The sequence below is a fragment of the Hippopotamus amphibius genome, chromosome 4, assembly GCF_030028045.1.
Source record: "Hippopotamus amphibius kiboko isolate mHipAmp2 chromosome 4, mHipAmp2.hap2, whole genome shotgun sequence".
NCBI lineage: Eukaryota > Metazoa > Chordata > Mammalia > Artiodactyla > Hippopotamidae > Hippopotamus > Hippopotamus amphibius.
The window spans coordinates 88,629,918-88,656,575 of record NC_080189.1 but is presented as its reverse complement, the minus strand read 5'-3'; the positions used below and the strand labels follow the sequence as shown (position 1 = coordinate 88,656,575).

Genomic DNA, 26,658 nt, shown 5'->3' with positions numbered 1-26,658 from the left:
ATGCTAAGGGAGAGTGGCGGGGAGAACAGTTTAATTTTAACCTGCAAAGCCCTGTGCAGACATTTCAATGAACTGAAATAGTTGCATTAGCTATGTTATCTAGCAGTGTACTAAAAGGACCCTTTTCTTTGCTAAAGATGGGACAGCAAATATAAAATAGTGAATTCAGAGGCAGGAGACAAGATGGCAGAGTAGGACTTGAGCTCACCTCCTCTCACGAAAATACCAAAAGCACAACTAAATGCTGAACCACCACTGATAAAAAAAAAAGACTCGAACCTACCAAAAAAGATACGCTACACCCAAAGACAAAGACAAAGCCACAACAAGACAACAGGAGGGGAGCTTTCACAATATAATCAAATCCCATACCCAGGTGGGCAACCCACAAACTGGAAAATTACTATGTCACAGAGGTCCTCCCACAGGACTGAGAGTTTCTGAGCCCTGCATCAGGCTCCCCAGCCTGCGGGTCTGGCACTGGGAGGAGGAGCCCCCAGAGCATTTGGCTTTGAAGGCCAATGGGACTTTAGTGCAGGAGCCCCACAGGACTGGGGGAAACAGAGACTCTACTCTTGGAGGACACACACAAGGTTTCATATGCATTGGGACCCAGGGCAAAGCAGTGACTCCACAGGAGCCTGGGCCAGACCTACCTGTGGGTCTTGGAGGGTCTCCTGAGGAGACAGGGGTCGGCTGTGGCTCATTGTGGGGGCAAGGACACTGGTGACAGAGGCCCCAGGAAATATTCATCAGTGTGAGCTCTCCTGGGGGTTGCCATTTTGGCACTGAGACCCAGCCCCACCCAACAGCCTGCAGGCTCCAGTGCTGGGACACCTCAGGCCAAACAACCAACAAGGTGGGAACACAGCCCCACCCATCAGCAGACAGGCTGCTTAAAGTCGTCCTGACCCCACAGCCACCTATAAACACACCTCTTGACACGGCCCTCCCACCAGAGGGACAAGACCCAGCTCCACCACCAGTGGGCAGGCACCAGTCTCTCCCACCAGGAAGCCTGCACAAGCCCCTGGAAAAACCTCACCCACCAGAGGGCAGACACCAGAAGCAAGAAGAACTATAATCCAGATCATCCAGACAGAAAATCAATACGGAAACACAGGCCTTAAATGACACATTAGACCAATGGACTTAATTGATACTTATAAAACATTCCACCCAAATGCAGCAGAGTACACATTCTTCTTCAGCGCACATGGAACATTCTCCAGGACTGACCACACGCTGGGCCACAAAGTGAGCCTTGGTAAATTTAAGAAAATTGAAGTCATATCAAGCATCTTCTCTAACCACAAAGCTATGAAATTAGAAATCAATCACAAGAAAAAAAACCCTAAAAAACACGAGGAGGCTAAACAGTATGTTACTAAACAACCAATGGATCACTGAAGAAATCAAAGAAGAAATCAAAAAATACCTAGAGACAAATGACAGTGAAAACACGATGATTCAAAACCTACGTGACATAGCAAAAGCAGTTCTAGGGGAGAAGTTACAGCAATACAAGCTCACCTCAGGAAACAAGAAAAATCTCAAATAAACAACCTAACCTTACACCTAAAGCAACTAAAGAAAGAAGACACAAAACCCAAAGTTAGTAGAAGGAAAGAAATCATAAACATCAGAGCAGAAATAAATAAAAGACAAAGAAAAGAATAGAAAAGATGAAAGAATTTAAAGCTGGTTCTTTGAAAAGATAAACAAAATAGATAAACATTCAGCCAGACTCATCAAGAAAAAAAGGAGAGGCCTCAAATCAATAAAATTAGAAATGAAAAAGGAAAGACTTCCCTGGTGGTCCAGTGGTTAAGACTCCACGCTCCCAATGCAGGGGGCCTGGGTTTGATCCCTGGTTGGGGAACTAAGATCCCGTATGCTGCACCATGGGGCCAGAAAAGAAAAACAAAAAAACAGAAGAAGAAGAAGAAAAAAGAAATGAAAAAGGGAAGGTTACAACAGGCACTACAGAAATACAAAGGATCATAAGAGACTACTACAAGCAACCATATGCCAATAAAATGGACAACCTAGCAGAAACGAAGAAATTCTTAGAAAGGTATAATCTTCCAAGACTGAATCAGGAAGAAATAGAAAATATGAAAGACCCATCACAAGTACTGAAATTGAAACTGTGATTTAAAACTTACAACAAACAAAAGTCCTGTACCAGATGGCTTCACAGGCGAATTCTATCAAACATTTAGAGAAGAGTTAGCACCTATCCTTCTGAAACTATTCCCAAAAATTGCAGAGGAAGGAACACTCCCAAACTCATTCTACGAGGACACCATTACCCTGATACCAAAACCAGTCAAAGACACCACACAAAAAAGAAAATTACAGGCCAATATCACTGATGAACATAGACGCAAAAATCCTCCACAAAATACTAGCAAACAGAATCCAACAAAACATTAAAAGGATCATACAACATGAGCAAGTGGGGTTCATCCCAGGGATGCAAGGATTTTTCAATATTTGCAAAGCAATTAGTGCAATACACCACTTTAACAAATTGAATAAAAACCATATGATCATCTCAATAGATGAAGAAAAATCATTTGACAAAATTCAACACACATTTATGATAAAAAAACTTTCCAAAAAATTGGCAGTGAACCTACCTCAACATAATAAAGGCCATATACAACAAACCCACAGCTAATATCACACTCAACAGTGAAAAGCTGAAAGCATTTCCTCTAAGATCAGGAAGAAGACAAGGACGTCCACTCTCGCCACTTTTATTCAACATAGTTTTGGAAGTCCTCGACATGGCAATCAGAAGAAAAAGAAATAAAAGGAAAAGAAATAAACTGGAAAAGAAGCAGTGAAACGTTCACTGTTTGCAGACCACGACACCATACATAGAAAATCCTAAAGATGCTACCAGAAAACCACTAGAGTTCATCAGTGAATTTAGGAAAGTTGCAGGATACAAAATTAATACACAAACATCTCTTGCATTTCTATACACTAACAATGAAAGATCAGAAAAAGAAATTAAGGAAAAAATCTCATTTACCATCGCATCAAAAAGAATAAAATACCTAGGAATAAATCTATCTAAGGAGGCAAAAGACCTGTACTCCAAAAACTATAAAACACTGATGGCCTTGCAGACGCCGCCACCCCAGAGCCTCCCGCGCAGCACAGCCATGGTCAACCCCACCATGTTCTTCAACATTGCAATTGACAGCGAGCCTTTGGGTTGCATCTCCTTTGAGCTGTCTGCAGGCAAAGTTCCAAAGACAGCAGAAAACTTTCATGCTCTGAGCACTGGGGAGGAAGGCTTTGGTTATAAAGGTTCCTGCTTTCACAGAGTAATTCTGGGATTTATGCGCCAGGGTGGTGACTTCACACACCATAATGGCACTGGTGGCAAGTCCATCTATGGGGAGAAATTTGATGATAAGAATTTCCTCCTGAAGCATACGGGTCCTGGCATCTTGTTCATGGCAAATGCTGGCCCCAACACAAACGGTTCCCAGTTTTTCATCTGCACTGCCAAGACTGAGCGGTTGGATGGCAAGCATGTGGTCTTTGGCAAGGTGAAAGAGGGCATGAATATCGTGGAAGCCATGGAGCGCTTTGGGTCCAGGAATGGCAAGACTAGCAAGAAGATCACCATTGCTGACTGTGGACAAATCTAATAAATTTGACTTGTGTTTTATCTTAACCACTGGACCATTCCTTCTGTAGCGCAGGAGAGCATCCCTTCACCCCCATCTGCTCAAAATTTCCTATAATCTTTGTGTTCTCACTGCAGTTCTTTGGGTTCCATATTTTCCTTATTCCTCTCCAAGTTTAGCTGAATTGAAAAGTTAAGTTTATGATTATGAAATAAAAACTAAACAACAAAAAAGACACTGATGAAAGAAATAGAAGATGACACAATCAGATGGAAAGATATACCATGTTCTTGGATTGGAAGAGTCAATATTGTCAAAATGACTATACTACCCAAAGCAATCTACAGATTCAAGGCATCCCTATCAAATTACCAATGGTATTTTTCACAGAACTGGCACAAAAACTTTTTTAATTTGTATGGAAACACAAAAGGCCCCAAATAGCCAAAGCAATCCTGAGAAAGAAAAACGGAGCTGAAGGAATGAGGCTCCCTGACTTCAGACTATACTACAAAGCTATACTTATCAAAACAGTATGGTACTGGCACAAAAACAAATATAGATCAATGGAACAGGATAGAAAGCCCAGAAATAAACCCACATACCTATGGTCAATTGTTCTACAACAAAGGAGGCAAGACTATACAATGGAGGAAAGACAGTCTCTTCAATAAATGTGCTGGGAAAACTGGACAGCTACATGTAAAAGAATGAAACTAGAACATTCTCTAACACCATACACAAAAATAAACTCAAAATGGATTAAAGACCTAAATGTAAACCTGGACAATATAAAACTCTTAGAGGAAAACATAGGCAGAACACTCTCTGACATAAATCACAGCAATATCTTTTTGGGTCCACCTCCTAAGGTAATGAAAACAAAAACTAAAGTAAACCAGTGGAACCTAATTAATCTTAAAAGCTTTTGCACAGCAAAGCAAACCATAAATAAAATGGAAAGACAACCCACAGAATGGGAGAAAATATTTGCAAATGAAGAGATCGACAAGGGATTAATTTCCAAAATATAGAAACAGCTCATGAAGCTCAAAAAAAAAAAAAAAAAAAAAAAACCAATCAAAAAATAGGCAGAAGATCTAAATAGACATTTCTCAAAGAAGATATACAGATGGCCATAAAGCACATGAAAAGATGCTCTAATAATTGCTTATTATTAGAGAAATGCAAATTAAAACTACAATGAGGTATCACCTAACACCAGTAGAATGGCCATCATCAAAAAGTCTACAAACAACAAATGCTGGAGAGGGTATGGAGAAAAGAGAATGCTCCTACACTGTTGGTGGGAATGTAAACCAGTACAATCACTGTGGAGATCAATACAGGGGTCCCTTAAAAAACTAAAAATAGAACTACCATATGATCCAGCAATTCCACTCCTGGGAATATATCCAAAGAAAATCGTAATTCTAAAGGATACATGTACCCCAATGTTCACTGCAGCACTATTTACAATAGCCAAGACATGGAAGCAACCTAAATGTCCATCAACAGAGGAATGGATAAAGATGTGGTACATATATACAATGGAATATTACTCATCCATTAAAAAAAATGAAATAATGCCACTTGCAGCAACATGGATGAACCTAGAGATGATCATACTAAGTAAGACAGACAGAGAAAGACAAATATCATGTATCACTTATGTTGGAATCTAAAAGGATGACACTAATGAACTTATTTACAAAACAGAAACAGACTCATAGACTTTGACAACAAACTTATGGTTAACAAAGGGGAAGGGGGGAGGGATAAACTAGGAGGTTGCGATTAACATATATACACTACTATATATAAAATAGATACTCAACAAGGACCTACTTTATAGCATAGGAAACTCTACTCAATATTCTGTCATAACTTATAAGGGAAAAGAATCTGAAAAAGAATAGATGTGTATGTATAACTGAATCACTTAGCTGTACACCTGAAACTAACACAAGATTGTAAATCAACTATACTCTAATATAAAATAAAAATTAAATTAAAAATAAAAATGTGAATTCAGTGCTATTCTCTTTTTTTTAAAGATTTATTTTATTATTTGTTTATTTATTTATTTTTGGCTGTGTTAGGTCTTCGTTGCTGCGCACAGGCTTTCTCTAGTTGTGGCAAGCGGAGGCTACCACTCATCGTGGTGCGAGGGCTTCTCATTGCCATGGCTTCTCTTGTTGCTGAGCATGGGCTCTAGGCATATGGGCTTCAGCAACTGTGGCCCTAGTTGCTCCGTGGCATGTGGGATCTTCCCAGCCTAGAGCTCAAACCTGTGTCCCCTGCATTGGCAGGCAGGTTCTTAACCACTTAGCCACCAGGGAAGCCAGGTGTTATTCTTGATATCTGAAAATACAGTTCTGAATATTTTCCAGATTTAATGTCAGCATCTTTACTGGTATGTAACAGATAGTCACTCAATTATTTATTAAATGTCAAATCTAGGAATGATGATTTCCAGTGTCATGACTCATGAGTATGTTGAAGTTCCAAACATACATTGTACTACTGTTATTTTTTCCTTAATTTTTTAAATGATAAAGCAATGCATCAATTCTAGGCAGCTGGCAAATCTTAAATGTCAAAGAAAGAAAGGATGAAACATTTGCTTTTGAAATAAAGCATTCTTGTTTTTTGAAAGCGTTTTGCCCACATGTGCAGTTATTGAAATAAAATATTTGTACTTGGCAGATCTGTCTTCACCAAATGTCACAGCTCAGACCTCTTTTTGGTTAGAGACAGGGGAAAAAAGTCCTGCTATGAAGCTGACAATATTCAAAGAAATGTAGAGAATGTAGTTGATAATTACTAGATGGAATTTATGCTGTCCTTTTTGTAACAAATTGTTCTTAAAAAAATTTATGTTTTATATTTATCAGTTGTCACAGGGCTTTGTCACCTCTAAATTTGCTTCTGGATTCTAGCTTTCTTTTCCAAACTTACCTCTTATTCACAAATTCAGCAGTTGTTCACAGAGGAAAGGAGGGCCAGCAAATTAATATATTTAATTACCAAGGCTCATGTTACAACTTTTAATAACAATTATTGTATCAAAAACATATTAGCGAAAATATACACATATATACATAATTACACTTAGATACATGTAAATATAATATAAACCTATATAACTGGTTAAGCAATTTATCTTCACAGTAGTGAAAAGTACATTAGTTGGGAGTCAGGGCAGGACTCCAGTTCTCCCATTAATTAGAGGTGTGAGCTTAGAGAGAGTAACTTAACGTCTCTAAACTTGGGCTTATGCATCTGCTAAATAAAGGTAACTCCTAACTACCTCCCTGAAGGACTGTAACGAAGGCCAGTGACATCACGGGTCAGTACTTCTCAGTGCTATGCAAATGCAAACTTATTGTTACTATTATTTATGTTCAGGAGAAGAGTAAATATGATAAATAAAACCTTTTGATCCAATGGAGCTTTTTTTTTAGAATAACATTCTAGAATTTCAGATTTAGAAACTCAGATTACTGAAATTTTTCTTTCCTTAAAAATTCTATGTAAAAAAAGTACTTTTATAAAAAATCTAAGTGTCCTTTATGTAAATCACAGTATCTTGTGTTAAAAAAAAAAAAAAAAAAACCTTTAAATCTATCTTATAAAGTGTTCATCTGATTATAGACAGAAAAATTACTTTGACAAATGGTAAAGTTAATATATATATTGGGACCCTCCCCCACAAATGGAGGCTGACCCACTGGCCTGGCCCATACCACAAATCTGAACTGAAGTCAGCCTGCATTTAGGGGAAACACCTGTCCAGGAATCCTAACATATACCAATCACAATCCTCCAACTCAGCTAAGCTAGCTCACCTTACCCTAGAAGATAGGGCCTGCTGCCTTTTTAAGGAAATGCCTGACCTCTTGGCCAATCAAACCCTGTTTCTATGCTGCCTCTTCTAAGCAGAATGCGCTCTTGCCCAAAGTCCCCAGGAAGAGCACTCCACCGCTTGTGAGCTCTGTGCTCCCCAGTTCATGGGTTGTTTTCCCTTGAATAAAGGGCTGCAAACTCGTAAAAAAAATTGCCTTGTTTTTGTCATTTGACACAAAAAATTAACCACAGTAAGGCTAAGTTACCAACAGCACATAGGAATTAGAATAGACAGCTTTGAGGAGGATGAATGTAAAACACAATCAAACTCTGCAGGACACAAATTAGAGAACACGTTTTCTTTTTTAAAAGTAGTCAAGAACAACAAATGGGGGCTTCCCTGGTGGCGCAGTGGTTAAGAATCCGCCTGCCAATGCAGGGGAAACGCGATTGATCCCTGCTCCGGGAAGATCCCATGTGCCACGGAGCAACTAAGCCCGTGTGCCACAACTACTGAGCCTGTGCACCACAACTATTGAGCCCTTGAGCCCCTGCACTGCAACTAGAGAAAACCTAGGTGCAGCAATGAAGACCCAATGCAGACAATAAATAAATAAATAAATTTATTAAAAAAAAAAAGGTCCTTGATCATAGAATGCCAAAGGCTTTGAAAATTCCTTGCTATTAGGCAAATTTCAATATATTGAACTAAAAATTATTTCACAGGCTTAAGATTTTAAGTCACCAAAATAAACACTGTAGGTGCTTCCTCTACAATAAGCGTTTTTCCTATATGTAAATAAGAAAGCAAAGCTTTGATTAGAATCAGAAACAAAAAACAAGATAAAGAGCCAGCTTAAGACCAAAGCTCACTTAAAACTACAACTCAGAGTATCACAACAGGAATCCTTGGGATAATCGAAATAACATGGCATGTTACAGCATATTGAGAAATCACGCATAAAACAAGTTTATTGAAATGATATAGTCATTGCGTCCTTAATACCTTGAAAATAATACCAAACAAAAAGTACAGATTGATTCCTGGTGTAATCAATAATACCTAAGTAATACCCAGAATTATTTAATTGAAAAGGTTGGGGAGGATGTGAAGGAAAGAGGACTAAATTGATGCCTGTGAAACTTCAAAATGTACCCTAAATATGGTAAAGGATCTTAAATGTTCATTTACTATTCCTTAATCCAAGGTTTCAACAAAATACACTTTCAACACGTGGCCTCTCCCTCCTGTCTCATAACCAATCATGTAAAAAAGAAAAGCTGCCTGTTTATAAAAGCATAACCCATAAGTAAAGGAATAGAGAAACGTGTCTTCATAGCTCCTGGACAGACAGGAAGGGTAAGGAGGGGAAAAGTGTACTCTTCTAAAAAAACTTCTGACTTCAGTTCCGGTTCCAAATTTGCTCTACTGAATTCTGTAACCTTTAAAAGGTCACTTATTATCAAGGCTCACTTTTTTTCATCTGTAAAATGAGGGGACTGGACCATACCTGCAAAAGGCCACTCATTCCACCCCTAAAATTCTAACAATCTTTGGATGCACCAAATATCTCGCTTAGGCCACTCAAGAGCTGCCCCCTCTAAAACAGCTAAGAGCCCTGGGCTCTCCCTCCCGAGTTCCATGGCCTCCCAGGAAGTTTCCAGCTAAAACAGCTCAGATCCGACCACTTTCCCTAGACCAAGTTACCAGGGGGACAAGCGAAGTATTTTTCACCTGAGAACAGCAAAGTCAGGTACAGGGAGAAAGTGTAGTTTCACAGGTTGATTAGGCAGAACAGGAGTTATTCAGAGCATGAAGTATTTCAGAAAACAGTTCATGATAAATCTGATACATCAACAGCCCTTAGACTTTCAACCTTAAAATAAGATTTGAGATATAATCTATAAGGGCCTCTACTTAAAGCATTTTTAAAGTCATATTTAGCAAACACGGTTTGAATGTCTACTATATCTAAGTTCTAACTCTCTAGGTGCAGTGGGACATACAAGCCCCTAACCTCCAAGGATTCAAAATCCTTCAGTGGAAAACACACACACACACACACACACAAGCAACCACAGAGAGTCTGGCATAGTATCACGTTTATGGAAAGTGTCAGCTTTTAATAACAAAAACAGTCGTCTTTAGAACAAGGCACTTCTAAAACAACTGGCCCAAAATCTTGAAATGGTAAGGAACACTTTTCCTTACATGCCGAGTGATTCACACTGACGAGAAAGTTCTGTGATCCATGGGGTCAGTGAGGCTGAAAAGGCTCTTCAGCTTCTGAATGCAGCCAACTAGATACAGGGCCCTGATGTCGACAGAGTGTAACGGAAAGCAGTAAAGTCACTAGAGGGGTCACATGAACCCCTGATTCACTGAACATGGCAGAAGGGCAGACATCATTCTGCCCTGGTCGTCAGCCTAGCTGATCCTTTGAAAGAAAAATGTAAATGACAAGAACCAAACCAACAGTGAGGTATTTTACAAGGAAGCAAGGCCCAGGGCAGTATGGGGTCAGACCCTGTTCAGCCCATCTCCTGACAGTGTAATGGCGGGTTCAGAGGGAAGTCCTTGAGATACCCCCAAAAGGTCAACAGAATCTTGAGGTTCAAAGGAACTTTGAGATCCCTGAGTTCAATTCGGTATTTTGTTTAAGAATATAAGGATGTCGTAAATTATAAAAACATTATCAAAAAAAAGGATATAATTAAAATACATTTGAATCAGTTATTAGGAAAAACCGCATTACCAGGAAAAAAAGTACAGGGGATTTAAAACATTTTAAAATAAATACTTCCCAACTTGGCACACTTGTCATGCTTTCTAAGCCTTAGTTTCCTTTCCTGATGCCTATTCACGGGATGTTCGGACAAAATGTACACAATCCTAAGCCCAGTGTCTGGAACATAGTAGGCCCTCAATAACTAAGCCACTGTTTTACTATGTCCTAAACACTGCTTTAATAAGAGTTAGTGGAAAAATTCCACTTTGAAATTTCTGCACTAATAAGATGGGGGAGGGTGGGGCCTGAGGGCAATGGTATGAATAAACTTGAAAGGAATAAACTGTGGAATGTGTTTTTGTTCTTATATCTGAGGAAGAGAAGCCCTGGTCTCCCTGGAATTCACACAAGTCTTAAAACAAATATGAAGCCCCAATTCTCCACAGGATTTCTGTGCAACCCCACAGCTCCCTGTGGCCCCAACTTCTCCAGATTCACTAGGAGGCTCTCATAAACCTTGATACTGTCCTGGTTCTGAAAATAATAATCCTCTTCACCCTCACCCCCTTCATCTCCCCTTATTGCCTGACCCCACTCGGAGCAAAAATGTGCAAACTCACAATATCAATAGCAGCCACATCCACAACCAGCACTTTCCCCAGAGCTTAAGCCCCAGTTACCGAGGTTCTTCGGCTCAAAAGAAAAATATCCCACAATAGGAACAGGCAAAACAGGCAAGGCCAGCCCTAGCTAAATGTCCCCTAAAGCATTTCACTTGTCCCACCCAAGTAACTACTAATCTCTGAGCTCTCCCACATCCCCTTCCGATGGCCAAAACAGGTTATCAGGGAGGGCTCTGCCCTCCAGCATGACTGATAAGGAGCAAGGTGGGACTCCTCCCTAGAGTACTTCCAAGCCAGCTGAGTACAAAGGCTTAAACCTGTGATTCTCAATTCTGCCTGCACATCAGAATTACCTGTGGAGTTTTTAAAACTACACTGGAGGCTCCTGAATCAAAATGTCAGGTGAGGGTTCCCCAGGTAGTTTTTAAAAGCTCTGTAGGTGATTCTGATATGTAGACAGGGTTGAGAACCACTACTTTCCATCAGCTATTGGCATGAAGGTAGCACAGGCATTTAGACAGGACTAAAGGGACTTTCTGGTACCCCCGAATTTATACTGGCATAGCAGCTGCCAACAATAAAGCCTACTCTTCCTCCCTGCCCTGCACCCCAAGTTAGAAAGGTGGCCTAACCTCAAGAAGGCTACACAGTACTTGGACTGGGAAGACTACACTGCTAAGGACAAAGTCTGATAGGTTACAGACTTGTACTCAGTCCAGCTGAGTCACAAATTCAACTCTGTGCACCCAGGAAGTCAAACCGAAAAAAAAGGAAACACTCTCAGTGATAACTGACATTGTCTAAAATAACCCACTTCAGCCTGTACGAGTGCTCAATAAATATTAATTGAATGAATAAATGAACAGGAGCTTAAATCCTTACTACTTTTCACTGGGATAGAGTTAATTGTTTCTGAGAGAATCTGCTGGGAATCAAATTACAGGAGACCCAAAAGTAACCAAAGGACGATGAGACAAAATTCAAGAAAGGGCATTCCCACTAAGTCTCCTAATTATGGAGACAAAAATTGAAAAATGTTAGGGAATACTTGAGTAGTTGAATTCTACGGTGGTAAAGTGGTGACAAAGTGGTAGAGACCAGAAGATGCCTACCATAAAATCTAGTCCCCCTTTTCTCCATAGTAACAGAATGCCAGTTTTACTCAGAGTAGCTGTGCACCAGTTAATGACTACACTTCCACACCTTCCAGCTAGAGATGGCCATACTGATGATGCTTTGGCCAATGTGATAGAAGCAGAAGTCTCATATGGTGCTTCCTGGAGCCTCCTTAAAGGAAAGGGAGGCATTCTTGATTCTTCCTGCATCCTGCTGCCTGGAGCCATCCTGAGCCATGAGTATGAGGGCCACTTCCTACGGATGATAGAGAGAACCAGGACTTCAGACAGAGGTCACATACCAAGCCTGGGCCTTCCAACTCTGGACCTCCCAAAATTAATCTTAAGTGATACAATGACCATAACTTGGAAGTTTAGGGAAGCTTTAAAAACACAAAAGGCAGGGGGACTCGAGGGGGGGGAGTCAAGGAAGGGAGGGAATATGGGGATATGTGTATAAAAACAGATGATTGAACCTGGTGTACCCCCAAAAAATAAAAATAAAAAATAAATAAAAATAAAAATAAAAACACAAAAGGTAATTACCCAAAACTAGAGCCTTCCTAATCCAAACACGGGTACACAGAGCCGCACACATAACTGCCATCAGCATATCGTTTATTGATCACTTATGTGTCAGACACAACACACACTCATATCTCATTTAGGCCTCACAACATTCCCACAAGGTAGACAGATATTACCTTCATGTCACAGGTGACATACCAGAGCTTCACAGAGTTTAACAGTTTGCCTAAAGTCAAAAAGCTGGTAACAGCTGGACCTGGAAATCCAACCCAAGTTGATCAGATTCCAAAATACATGCTCTTTCCACTAATCATGATGAATATGCAAGGAAAATCCAATACGTTTATCTTGAACAGATACCTAGGTTCTAAAGTTAGTAGCATACAGCCAACCATATGGTCTCATTGACAAGGCTACCCTTTCTTGCTTTCAACAATGTCTTTTTTTTCCCCTTTCAAAGTAGAAAGCATTTAGTAGACACTCAATAAATACCAGTTCCCTTATAATTGCCCTTTTAATTTTACATGAAGATTTCAAATGATATAAATATTCTATTTAATTGCTAAATTATTTTCATTTAAAGTTACATAGAAACATAGAAAAGAATAGGTAGTCCTGTATTTCAGTCATATAAACAGAAAATATACATGGGGCCTTGAAGATATTTTCCTTGCCTTGAAAAGATGTCTTTGAGTTCACCCAGCATATAACGACCTGGCATTTTATCCCTCCAACTGGAAGAATTTTTAATTAAGTCCCGGGAAGAGACACTTTCAGGTAAGAGGATCAACACCCCGGGGCTTTCCCAGTTTTAGCACTGAAAGTCCTGTATCCTGGGAACCCCCTCAGGCCTGCGAAAACCTGGAAGATTGATCACTCTGTGGCCTCAAGACCATATATATACGCATAGTAATGTCTTCAACAAAATGTGTTAAAATGTGGGCAGTTTATACCAAATTATAGATGAGCATTACTATAAAGTATGATTTTAAGATATTTGGGCAACTAAACAAAAAGAAATTATAAAGTTCTACATAATCATGCTTAACCAAGAGAATGTTGCTGAGAACATCACAAGTTTATGTTAGATTCTTCCCTGTGATGATATTCAGTTGTGCACCAACATTCACATTCACCTAGTTTAAAAAAAAAAAGGGCTCTGAAAGGCACACATATATATTTACACACAATGAGCATTTCATCTACATATAAAATTGAGACACTATAAGAGGAAAGAAAGAGAAAGGAACTGACTTTAAAGTAAGAATTTTAAAGTACAAACGGTCCCCGACTTACAATGATCCAACTTACGATTTTTCAACTGTACAATGGTACAAAAGCGATATGCATTCAGTAGAAATTCTACTTCAAATTGTGAATTTTGATCTTTTCCCAGGCTAGTAATATGTGGACCGAAAGACACCCTCTTGCCTTGCTGGCAGTGGCAGCAAGTCACAGCTCCCAGTGGGTGACTGGGGTGGCTGTCTAGCAGTCACCAGGGTAAACAACCCATACGCTGACAACCATTCTGTTTTTCACTTTTACTACAGTGTTCAATAAATTACATGAGATATGCCACACTTTACTATAAAACAGGCCTTGTGTCAGATGACTTTGTGAGCTAACGTAAGTGTTCAGAGCACGCTTAAAGCAGGCTAAGCTATGATGTTCAATAGATTAGGTGTATTAAATGCATTTTCAAATTATGATATTATCAACTTAAGTCGTGTTTATGAGGATGTAACCCCATTTAAGTCACGAAGATCTGTATCTCATCTCTGTGAGATGTTGGAAAAGTCTAATTTTCATGTTTCAATTCTGTGGTATCACAAGAGTCTAAAAACTTGCAAGAGTAGAAACAGCAAATCTGTTAAGTTAAAAGAGGTTGGACCAGCCACATACTAAGGGCCTTCCTAACTTGAACACTCCATGACCCAAGTCGTCATTCTGTGATCCCTTTCTTTTACAGGAGAAGCAAGTCAGGCCAGAGCAGTACATGGCACTCCAAGGGTCCAGTTCTGGCTGGTGATGGAGCCTGGACTGCTGACTACCCATATTCTCACCTGAATTATGCTTAGAAACACTTAGAACCAACAGAGCATGCATGTGGTCAGCACTGGGAGATAAGTGATACATTTCACCTCATCGGGGATATTTCACTTAGCTTAGCTCATAAACAGATTAAACTGGCCTCAAATTTAGAAAAGAACTTTGAGCTCAGAAACTCTTTAAGCTGTCATTAGTTACTTCAACCATACAATAGCACTATATATATAGTAGTACTTTGCATGAACTCTCTAAACAAGCCAAAGGAATGAACACAGTAACTTGAAAAGAAAGCAAACATCTTTGTAGCTGAAGGGCCAGTCAAATACAGAGAGCAACTTTCAAAACCAATTATTGCTGTCATCCAGTTTTCCTAACAATAGGATATTTTGTAAGCAAAACAAATATCTGCTCATTTTAAGGGGTGCCACAACAATGAGGAAGCTTGGTGTTTCTATATTCTGACAATTTCATTCTTATAACTGAAAGAGATTGTAAAAGAGCACAGAAGTTTTCAGGCATTTATTGTTTGATCAACATGTTACTGTCCCTTAATCTGGGAAGCCCTCAAATTAGATAAACAGGAAAATCGGCTGCCTCCAAGGGGATAGAATTGTTTTAGGTAGGAGGCATATACTGAGTTGATTTTCAATCACTCTTGAATTTATGCTGGCCCATTTGGATGCTACCCTGTGCCCCCGTGGCCAATCGTACTTACCATTCACAACCAAAAGGTTTAGGGGTGCAGCTTATGGCTATGATGCTGACTAAAGCTTGCTGATCCAAACCACTCTTGCCTTGGCTTCAATTTGTACCCCCTTTCTAATAAGTAGCAGTAGTGTATACACATTCTGCCAAAGGCCAGGGCTGTTGTGCTAAGGAACCTTGGGCAATTTATTAAAATCTCCCAGGCTCTCAGTTTCCTGTTTTCCTCATCTGTGGAAGGGTGTTAATAATCTCACATATTGAATGTCTCCAAAACCAAATATAAACATACAAAAGAACACTTGAAAGAATTTTGTAAATTATAAAGTTATAATACATTATTTAACTAACTGAGTTGGCAAAAGACTATCTCTAACCCAAAAAGACTACCCCTAGGGACATATGAGTTCAAACATAATCTCACAAAAATCTGTCAATAAAAATATTTAAATACACAATAAATGGTTATTAAATTCAAAAGACAAGGAATGAACCATAGACAGGTACAATTCTTCAGTATTCTAGCAGTTAAAATAGTACATTACTTGACTCTTATGCTGGAAATCACATGAGTGATTTTTTTAATTTCAGTTTTATATATGCCCTCCCAGGCCTTACGGATAAAGGTGCTCGTTAACCATTAATTATGTGCACAGTTCACTTCCCCAATACTACTTCAATGAAAACATTTCTTATCTGTATGCATTTTAATCTAAAATACCCAAATCAACACAGTCCTCCAGCTACAGCTATATTCTAATTTACAAAAAAAAAAGTAGAATGCAATGGAAAAACCCACTGTATCTGTTAGGTGTTAGTCAGACGTTAGCAGCAAGGAGGTAACAGTAGGGAAAAGACAAGAGAGGAGTAGTCGAGTTACACCCCACCTATCTCGGAACCCTCCCCTGACCCCGCCTAAAACAGGCCAAACTATGGTCATGTGGTGGGCATTTTATCCTGATAAAGAGGGAGCACAGTAACAGGAGAGAACTTCCCCGGGCTGCTCATGCCCAGACTAGACAGGCCTACAACTATAGTAAACCCGAACTCATCATACCATTATTGTAATAAAATCTGCATGTGGTTTTGCGTACGCCCCCGGCCCCCCGCTTTCCTTAGAGAATCAAGGGTAATGGCATGCGCAATAATGAACTTGTGCCATAGCTCCGGACTGTCAATCAAATAATAATCCCCTGTCACTCACCCAGGATTGCACCCCGCCTCCTCGCAGAATGCCCCTTACAATCACCCTTAAACCTGTACAGGAGCGCTGGTTTCACTTCGCAGAAACAGCCCGCTCTCTGAGAGTGTAACTATGCTTTAATAAAACTTAGCTTTGCGCTTAAGCCTGAAGTAGTACTCTGCAATTCTTTGCTTGCTATCACAAGGACCGAGATTGCTGGTCCGGATCTTCCCTTGACCTCCTCGGTTGAAGCTATTTTGAAATAATGCACGCCAACCCGGTAGCATATCTACAGCTATCTACCACTACCAAGAAAAAGAATGAAACAACAAAATTAAAGGCAAATAGTACTTTTTCAAACAGAGAAAAAATGTTCTTAAAAATCTCCCCAATTTCCCAAGCTCACTAATACTCAAAGTAACATAATACCCTTTCATACACGCTGACTGTATCATCTAAAGTACAACCAAAACCAAAACCCTATGACAGAATGCTTATTATTAAAATGTCCTTCATACAGTTATAACTAATTTAAAAATTAAATTTTGCAATATGAAATCTATACAATGTAATTTGAAATTGCGAATGAAAATAAGAGTATGAGAAATACACTAAGTACTTTCATCCTTTGGAGACTTATGAAATTCTTGCAGCAGGAAAGCCTGCCGAATGTAATGAAATAAAATCTAAAAAGCTGACTATATTTTCAGTTAATTTAAAACAGTTTGAAGTTAGTATCTCTCTTAATTTTAAACAAGCCCTAAATTTCTTCTCTAACAGGCCTAAATTTTCTTGCAACAAAATCAGACTACTGTGGGAAATAGGTAATCCTTTCTTTCTAAAGATTATATAACTTCTTTCTAAATGATACAGACGTCCGAGGCTAAATCAAAACCAATGAAACTGAAACGGAAATGGAAGTTCTAGAAACCCATTCCTAACAAAGATGGACATTATTTCTTAATTTCCGGAGAGCTGTATCGCAGGAATGACTTTCTCAATAACTTAATCAGAATTATCAAGTAGCAAATACTTGATGCTGATTAGCCAAAGTAAACCAGGTGAGTCATATTATATACAGAACAACTGCAGTAAAGGCAAGGCCAAAAACCAAGTGACTTTTTAAAGGTTAACTTTTCTCATCCTCAATATTTTCCAGGGTCAAGTGAGATGTGATGCATCAGACTCAGGAGCCTGTAGAAGCGTATTCATCTCAACTACCAGGATTACGGTGGGGTAGGCAACTATCTGAATACCTGTTCTGAAAAGCCTTCAATAATATTCAATTTGAGAAACAAACAACCACCGAACAGAAAACTCAAGAAAGCACCAGCTTCCACCATCTCGCCGCACCTTGCTCTAATCTTTCGCTCTTCATTTCCATTCCGTGGTTAACTTTCAAGATAAAAAGGGAGAAAACTGTTGGAACGGATTTTTAGAAATAAGTACTATAGGTGAAGCAGACATAAATTGATCTAAAGAAGTTGTCCACCCGCTCATTTACATACAACCAAAAAATGCACCCACTGTGTTCCAATCGGAGAAGATGCAACCTCGTGATTTGCGGAGAAGACAGGACCTATAACAAATTCCAGAGACGGCTACTTTCCCAAGCGAAAAAAATCATGTGGCTCTTCACGCAGACAGCTTCAGAGATGCGGGCTCCGCACCTCGCGAGGTGCGGAAATTCAAAAGAATCTGCCACTCACAAGCGCAGCATCTCCGGGATGAGGCAGGGCTCGCGAGCGAGAATTCACCCACAGCCCGCTCTTCGCCGCCGAGCAGTCCAAGCAGCCCCAGGCCGGGGCGTGCGCACCGCTCCACCCACAGACGGAAAAGAAGCGAGCCCAGTCGCGCGAAGGAGAGGCGCGGGGGGAGGCGCGGGGCGCGGGGAGGCGGGCGCGGGGCGTGGGCTCACCTGGCGCGGGGGGCGGCGAGGCGCGCGCGCCGCCGCCTCTGCTGTTGCTCTTGGGCCACGGGACGCAGCGCCCCAGCGCAGCGGGAGGGGCCCCGGCGCCCAGCGCCCGGGTTCCTCCGCCCCTGGCCCCGCCGCGCCGGCTCCGCCGAGAGCGCCAGCAGCTGCAGGCAGTGCCTCAGCGCTCGCCGCCTCACCATCATGAGGGCGAGCCGGCGCCTCAGCCGCGGCCCACCGGCCGGTCGGGGCCCTGGCCGAGCTAGATCCCGCTCCACGTCTCCCGGTTACTCACTCATTGTGACCTTCGAATCTGGCGGCCCCGCCAGCGGCAGCCCCGCGCCGGCCTTCACCAAGATGGCCGCCCTCCGACCCCGGCGCCGAGGCCGTGTTGGTAAAGGAGGCGCCGCGGCGCGCTTCGCCCTTTCCGGCCCGGCCCCTGCCTCACCCGCGCTCTGCAGCATCTCTGACAGCGAACTGGCTGTCCTGTCCTAGACCAGAAGCTAACTCTCAGATCGCGCGAACACCTTCCCGGACACGCGCCCTAATTGCTAAAATTAAATGGGATGCTGCTGGCCTCTCGTAGCCTGCGCGATCATAGTAGACCAGCACCTGGTAGCAGGATACTTACAACCTATGGCGCCATGAGCCTGGTAGCGAAGAAACCAAACTGTAATTTGAAGTATGTACGGTAGGCATTGAATATTCATGGCAAGCACTGCCTTGTCATGGTGTGTGCTCATTAACTTTTTAAAAAGATGTCACAGCTTCCTGGTATACATAGTTCGCATCTAAATTTGCTTTAAAAAAAAAAACCGCAGGATGATAACAGAGCAACAAATTATGATTTTCAGCTCTTCCCAGGTTTTCCTTTTTGAACTTAAGGATTAAATTCACTGTGTCAAGAAGTAACTTAAGTATAGGCAGATGGAAATAGAATTCAGCAATGGGAGGTTGGGCAAAAAGATTCCTCTGCAGGTACGACTGGTGGAAAATGCAAACCAGACTGTTTTGCAGTTTGAAGGTGAAAGTGCCCGTGTAATAGCGTAGGAATGTGAAGATGATGTCAGGTGTGGACTTTTACCCCCTCAGGGTAGCTTGCAGCTGTTGCTGATTCTTATTGACTTAAGTGTGATTAAGAACTGCTGGCTGTGGGCTGGGCTGAGACTGCACGCACTGAATGGTACCTCAGGTGCAACAGGAAAAAAAAGAAACAGCGCTACAAACCCAAACTGTAAATTGAAGCTACTGCTAGCTCAGGTCTTCACAGTGCCCTTGACTTAGGAACTTTAAAAAGATGCCCTCTGTTCCCCTCACCCCAATTCTTTATCATGATTTTCAAATATACAGAAAATAGAGATGCCTTTTTGTTATACCGTTTGACTTAATTGCAGACAACAAAATCACCCCTAAATACTTCAGCCTGCCTCTTCTGAAAAAAGGACGTTCCCCTCAGGATCACAATACCCTTAGCACACCTAAGAAAACAATACCCTGATAACATTTAATGTTCAGACCCAAGAATATCTTTTATAGCCTTTTTTTTTCTGAACGAGGATACTGCCTAGGCTTATGCGTTGCATTTTCTTATGTTTAAGAAGCAATTTGAAATGTTCACTTTAACTCTTCTCTACACAAACTTACAGAGAAAATGAAAAGACAAATGTTCACAGCTTGCTTTTCACTGAGAGCAGGTGCTGTAGATAAGCACATTTATGTATACCAGGAAATTCTAGGAAGAATGAATAGTAATCTTTTAATGCAACACAGAGATTATAACTGAAGCTGTATTAATGTTTATGCTTTCTAAACTCCGGAATACTATGTAAACTTTATGGATTGTTTTGTAATTTCTACTCGACTTCCAAAGGTTAATTTTTCTAGACAATGAAAAGCTGTTTAGTATAACAATTTCTGTCACTCCAGTCAAAACCTCTAGCTTGCCCTGCTTCCAATACAAAGCAGAGTAAACGCTGTGCCTCTTGCATTTCACTCATGGTTTAATTTTAGATCCTGACCTGCTGAACTGGGTTTTATTTGCCCTTCCTTCTTATGCCACCCCTAGGAAGTCAGGCACTCAGCATATGATAACTGTCTTTTAAGTTGTCAGTGTTAAAAACAAGACGACAGGCCTAAAACGGAGTTACTTATGCTAAGCTCCACATCACCAAGTGGAGACTAAAAATGTCAGCCTCTCCCAGAACTGGAATCTTATACCAATCAATCAGAAATCACCTGGTTAGCACTAATAAATCAGCCTGATAGAGCCGTGCCATCCCCTAAAGGAAAGTGACCTTGTCACAACCAGTCTACTTTCTGCTAGTATAATAACTTCCTGGTCCCACTCCCTTCTGCCTGTAAAGGTCTTTCATTTTGTGCAGCTCCTGGGAGCTTCCTCTATCTGCTAAATGAGATGCTGCCCAATTCATGAATCATTGAAGAAAGCCTACAAGATCTTTAAATTTATTCAGTTGAATTTTTTTTTTAACATCACTTTTAAATGTTAATTAATGCTGTAAAGAAGAGAGGCAAATTTACACACTTCCCTTAAAGTGGCTGGTGGCCGAGGTAGTTTCTGGAGACTAGTTAATTGAGATTTTTAAAAATTAATTAATTGGCTGTATTGGGTCTTTGTTGCTGCACCCGGGCTTCCTCTAGTTGTAGTGAGCGGGGGCTACTCTGCGGTGCGAGGGCTCCTCATTGCTGTGAATTCTCTTGTTGCAGAGAACGGGCTGTAGGCGCATGGGCTTCAATAGTTGTGGCACATGGGCTCAGTAGTTGTAGCTCGCAGGCTCTAAAGCACAGGCTCAATAGCTGTGGCAGACAGGCTTAGTTGCTCAGTGGCATGTGGGATCTTCCTGGAACAGGGCTCAAACCAGTGTACCCTGCATTGGCAAGCGGATTCTTAACCACTGTGCCACCTAGGAAGCCCCCCCCCACCTTTTTTAAGAACTTTTTGATGTGGACCATTTTTTAAAGTCTTTATTGAATTTGTTACAACACTGCTTCTGTTTTATGTTTTGTTTTGCCGTAAGGTGCGTGGGATCCCAGCTCCCACCCTCATCCCCTGTATTGGAAGGTGAAGTCCCCAAACACTGGACTGCCAGGAAAGTCCCAAATGAGCTTATTTTAATACTTCACAAAATGTTAAGTGCCAGTTAAATTACTTCTGGAAAACCACATATAAACCAATTTTAGTACAACAGTTTATCTGTAAAGTGAGTTCTGCAATCAGTACTGTCCTTTCTTCTCCCAGCTCCAGGCCTAAAGGCACAAAGGACTGGAACACAACGTGACTATTTACTAGAGGACTTTAATTCAATGTGTATTTATAGCAGCACCTGTGGAATTCAGTTAACTACTGCGTTCACCTCCAGTTAAATCAAAATTTGTTTGCATGACCATTAAGAATCTATAGATAATTCCAAATAGCAATAAGGCATCTAACTTCTAAATCAGTGCTCTGCCATTAACTCCCTCCTCAACCTTGGAAAATACCCATCCCACCTTACCAGCCCCCACCCCCCCACCCCATCCTCCGAAAATGATGGCCACTTGCAGTTGTAACATTTGGTGACTCTGTAAAAAAAGATTTGGGGGGAAATATGTGAAATTGCATGCTGATTACAGGGGGAGTTGGATTACGTTAGGCCAATGGTCAGCAAAATTTGACCTGAGGGCCAAACCCAGCCTGCCCTCTGGTTTGTTCTGGTTTTGATTCAAACTATTTATTTTTCAGAATACAAAGTCCTCAACATTTATATTATAGTGATACTTTTTCACTTCTTGTATTGGGGTAAAAAATGCATAACATAAAAATGGTTATGGTGGTAAATTTTAAGTGTACAGTTCAGTAGCGTTTAAGTATATTCACATTGTTGGGAAACAGATCTGCAGAACTTTTTCATCTTGCAAATCTAAAACTCTATACCCATTATACAATACTCCCTTTCCCCCCCCCAACCCCCAGGCCTTGGTAACTACCATTCTTTCTGTTTATGTGGATTTGACTATCCAAATGGAATTATCCAGTATTTGTCTTTTTGTGACTGACTTATTTCTCTTAGCATAATCTTCTCAAGGTTCATCCATGTTGTACTGCAGCATGTGACAACATTTTCTTCCTTTTTTAAGGCTGAATAATATTCCATTGTATGTATTTGCCACATTTTATTTATGCATTCATCCATCAATGGACATTTGTGTTGCTTCCACCTCTTAGCCACTGTGAATAGTGCTGCTGTGAACATGGGTGTGCAAATCTCTCTTCAAGACTCTGCCTTCCATTTTTTCAAACATATACCCAGAGGTGGGATGGCTAGATCATATGGCAATTCTATTTTCTGAGAAACCTCTATACTGTTTTATTGATCTGAAACAAATAGACTGCCAGATATTTCTCCAACAGAGATGGACTTGGGATCAGCAGAGAATTACAATTCAGGGTCTGCAACCATGCTGAGCCATGTGCAAGTCCCCAGATAGTAAGGGAAGGAGCACACTTTTATAGAGAAAAGGAAGTTGGGAGGGCTCAATAAACAGAGTCCATGACTTCTCCTTGGCTGAATCCTTGACAGGAAAGAAGAGTCTTCTTCCTGTTGGGCTCTATTATCATCGCAGGGTGTGAGAGCTATCCCTTCTGGTCTCCCAACTCTTATTTAATTGAGGTTTCTGTTTATTAATTTTTTAATAGTTTCCAAAGTGGCTACATCATTTTACAGTTCCATTTAGTGCACAAGTGTTTCAATGTCTCCATATCCTCATCAACACTTGTCATTTTCTGTTTTCTAGATAGTAGCCATCCTAATGGGTGTGAGGTGATATCTCTTTGTGATTTTGATTTGTATTTCTCTGATGATTAGGGTTGTTGAACATCTTTTTGTATATTTGTGGGCCATTTATATATCATCTTTGGAGAAATGCCTATTGAAGTCCTTTGCCCATTTGTAAATTGAGTTATTTGATTTTTTGTTGTTGAGTAATATGATTCTTTATATATTCTGGATATTAACCCCTTATCAGATATATGATTTGCAAATGTTTTCTTCCATGCCATAGGTTGCCATTTCACTCCATTAACTGTGTCCTTGATGCACAAAAGTTTGTTTGGTATAGGCCCATTTGTCTATTCTTACTTTTGTTGCCTGTGCTTTTAGTATCATATCTAATAAATCATTGCCAAGTCCAATGTCATGTTTTTCTTCTGTGTTTCTGCAGTAGTTTTATAGTTTTAGGTTGCCACCTGTTTTTATATGGCCTGTGAGCTAAGAATGACTTTTTACAGTTTCACATGGTTGGGGGAAAAATCAGAATAAAAAAATATATATTTTGCAATACCTAAAAATTATGTAAGGTTCAAATTTCAGGGTCCATAAAAAAGTTTTATTGACATAAAGCCACATTAACTCATTTACATATCATCTGACTACTTTTGCACTACAGGGGCAGAGGTGAGTATTTGCAATAGAGACCTATGACCCACAAAGCCTAAAATACTTACTCTCTGACCTTTTACCAAAAAAGTTTACTGACCTCTGTGTTAAGCTATTTTTATCATGAAACTTTAGATGTATTTTTTTAAAAAGTGAAAGAGGAAACTAAAGTCACCAATACATATGTATATTGTGATTAAGACAAATTATTAGGCTTCAAGGGTTCTTTTTTTTTTTTTTTGGAACTTTTATATTGGAGTTTGTTCTTCATTTAACTTTTAAAACACCAGTTTTAACTTTAAAAACACTGCTCATGTTGAATATAGACTTCAATTTTTAATCCTTATGTTATTAGACTGTCAGGAGGAATCCACTGACAAATTAACCAGAATATGGGAAGACCCACCATGCTTTTCTTCAATGAGAGAGAACCCCTCCTATACCTAAGTGGTTCAAAGAATGTGATTTGAGGGAAGTCTTTGGGCACACATTGTGAAAAATCACTCATTCTTTGTTCTCGCATTTTTTGCTAATGTTATTTTGGGTTCCCATGCAGCTGAATTACACAGTTACAATAAGATTCGAATTTAGAATAAAGAATCAGACATTTTCCAAAATCTAAATACCAAAACCTGACTGTTAATGTTGAAGGCATTAAATCTTACTTTTCCTCTTCACCCTAGCTAAATAAATATTTTATTTTATGAAGGCTGGGCCCTAAGATAGATACTTTCCTAATGACTCGTTGGCTTAACTGGACTTCTTTTTTACATTCTATTTGCTGCCCAAAGACATTGGACTTGATTTCTTCCCATTATGATGCTTTCCTCACACCACGTTGCAGAATGTGTGGGGTACCTCTGATTCAGGCACTGCTGTTCATAGCAGTGAGTGTCGCTCTGGCCAGACCTGCCACTAGCATATACAGAGCCCAAGGCAAGAGTATTAACAGGGCACACATTCTACATATCTCATTATTTAAAAGTCGCAAATCAAGCTGACAAATGGTTAAGTAAAACATATTCAATCCTCCTACCTTGATAAAATACACCTTCATAAGGACAAGGATTCTTTGGCGTTCTCAGCCTCCTCAGAGTTCTCCACTAGACCCTGGTGATCCGTCCAGGAGATCTGGCCTTTGGTCTGTGATATCCGCTTCAAGGCCTTGCTCTGTATTGTGGTGGCCGGGAGCTTACCCATACGGACCCTTCCCCATGTCCAAGTTTCTTCCATTCCCCAAAGAGCCACCCCTTGGCCACCCATGGGCCTTGGGGCGCACATAGCAGTGTGATGCCCGACCTCAGGAGGATGGACATGGGGATGAGGTTGGTGCAGGCCCTGGAAGCAAGTGTGGGACCATTTGGGCAGGACTCCAAATTCCAGGTAACTGGAGAGCATTTAGACAGGTCCCCGTGGCACATTCGAGAAGAGGTGCAGCCAAAGGAGGCCAGAGTGGGATCTCATGCACAGGGTCTTTTACCTGGGTCTAAGGGTAGAAGACTCAGAACACAGTTTTCAGCACATCCTGAACTGTACACACGGCCAATCCAGAATCAAACACTATGAACCTCCCACATCTGTAAAAAAGTTTACTCAGCTCGTCATGTGGCTCTGCCATCAGTGATTCAGTGAAAAAACTTGCAGAAGGAGTCCCCTAACCCTTGTTAAATTGCCAAACACATTTCCAGCACAATGTTAATTCAACTTTGATGGCATTTATTATGGGCAGGGAGAGAAAAGACTTCTTTTTGCCTTCTTCCTCCCAAACCCCTCTGGTATCTGATTATCCAGGGGCTGAGCAACTAATGAGGGCTACTTGTCCCAGTCCATCCCATCTACCCCTAAATTCCCAAATCCCCAGCCAAACAGGTGTGTGTCACCTGCTTCCAGTTCAGGAACAAAGAATACTGCTCTCTGTGGTAAACTGAAGAATCCTCTTCCCCAGAAAATATTCACCTCCTAAGCCCCAGGATCTGTGAATGTTAACTTAAGTGGCAAAAGAGACTTACACATGTGATCAAGGATCTTAAGATGGAGAAACCAAGGGGGGCCCTAAATGTAACCACAAGGGTCCTTAGAAGAGGGAGGCAAGAAGGTCAAAGAGAGAAGGCAACATGGCAACAGCAGCAGGGATTGGTGTGATGCAGCCACAGCCAAGGAAGGCAGGCAGCCTCTGGAAGAAACCAGCCTTGCTGATACCTTGATTTTAGCCCAGTGAAAATGATTTTGGCTTTTGGCCTCCAGAACTGTAAGAAAATACATAAATGTGTATAAACCACCAAATTTATGGTACTTTGTTACAGTAGCAATGGAAAACCAATACATTCTCCTTTAAGCAGTCTTTGAAGTGTGATAACTATATATATATATATATATATAAACTATTTGTCAGTAAGTATAACATTCACAAGAGGACATGTAGGTGTAAACTCTATACTGTGACTTCCAGGTTGAGCTCTGAGAGACCCAATTTCCTTTAGAGGACCAACTTTCCAGGTTGGTGCTAGGAGTTGTGGTTGGAGGATTCAAAAAAACAAAAACAAAAAGCAGAAGTCCTAATGTTGGGAGATATTGGTAGGGAAGCAAAATTTACCAACCAAAATGTGTCTCTTGGCATGAGGAAGAAACAGAAGACTCGGGAAGTTTTCTTTTCAACTCCCACTTAACTGCCTAAAAGAATTTAGATAGAGGGCCTATTCCAGAAAAGAGAACTGTCACCGGAGTTCTCTATGGTATAGTATTAACTAGGTGTGGTCTTAGCACAGTCTGCTCAAATTCCCCTTTGTGTCCCATTGTTTCTGTCTGGCCCAGCAAAAGTGTATTGATACTAAACATTTGCTCTCTTCATTCTTCTTATGAATTTACTTCTTTACTTTTGAAGTC

General features: G+C 40.6%; 2 protein-coding genes across 4 annotated transcripts in view; one reads left to right on the top strand and one right to left on the bottom strand.

The window, feature by feature from the left end:
• NAPEPLD (N-acyl phosphatidylethanolamine phospholipase D) overlaps window positions 1-26,658 on the bottom strand; it is an 87,617-nt gene that overhangs the window by 23,537 nt on the left and 37,422 nt on the right. The window contains exon 1 of one of the 3 annotated variants that reach the window (XM_057730667.1): window positions 18,639-18,745. The exons of 1 other annotated variant lie outside the window; for it this stretch is intronic. The gene's annotated coding sequence lies outside the window, so the exon portion shown is untranslated. Of the gene's footprint in view, window positions 1-17,958; window positions 18,041-18,638; window positions 18,746-26,658 lie in introns of those variants that run through there. One more of the 3 variants, XM_057730668.1, reaches the window with a different exon arrangement.
• On the top strand, window positions 636-3,782 carry LOC130851008 (peptidyl-prolyl cis-trans isomerase A-like). The gene has a single exon (XM_057730673.1). The coding sequence runs from the start codon at window positions 3,132-3,134 to the stop codon at window positions 3,672-3,674; it is 543 nt and encodes a 180-aa protein (XP_057586656.1). The 5' UTR covers window positions 636-3,131; the 3' UTR covers window positions 3,675-3,782.

Bases quoted from the DNA above. Each gene is read 5' to 3' on its own strand.
- LOC130851008 (XM_057730673.1), top strand. From the start codon at position 3,132: ATGGCCTTGCAGACGCCGCCACCCCAGAGCCTCCCGCGCAGCACAGCC.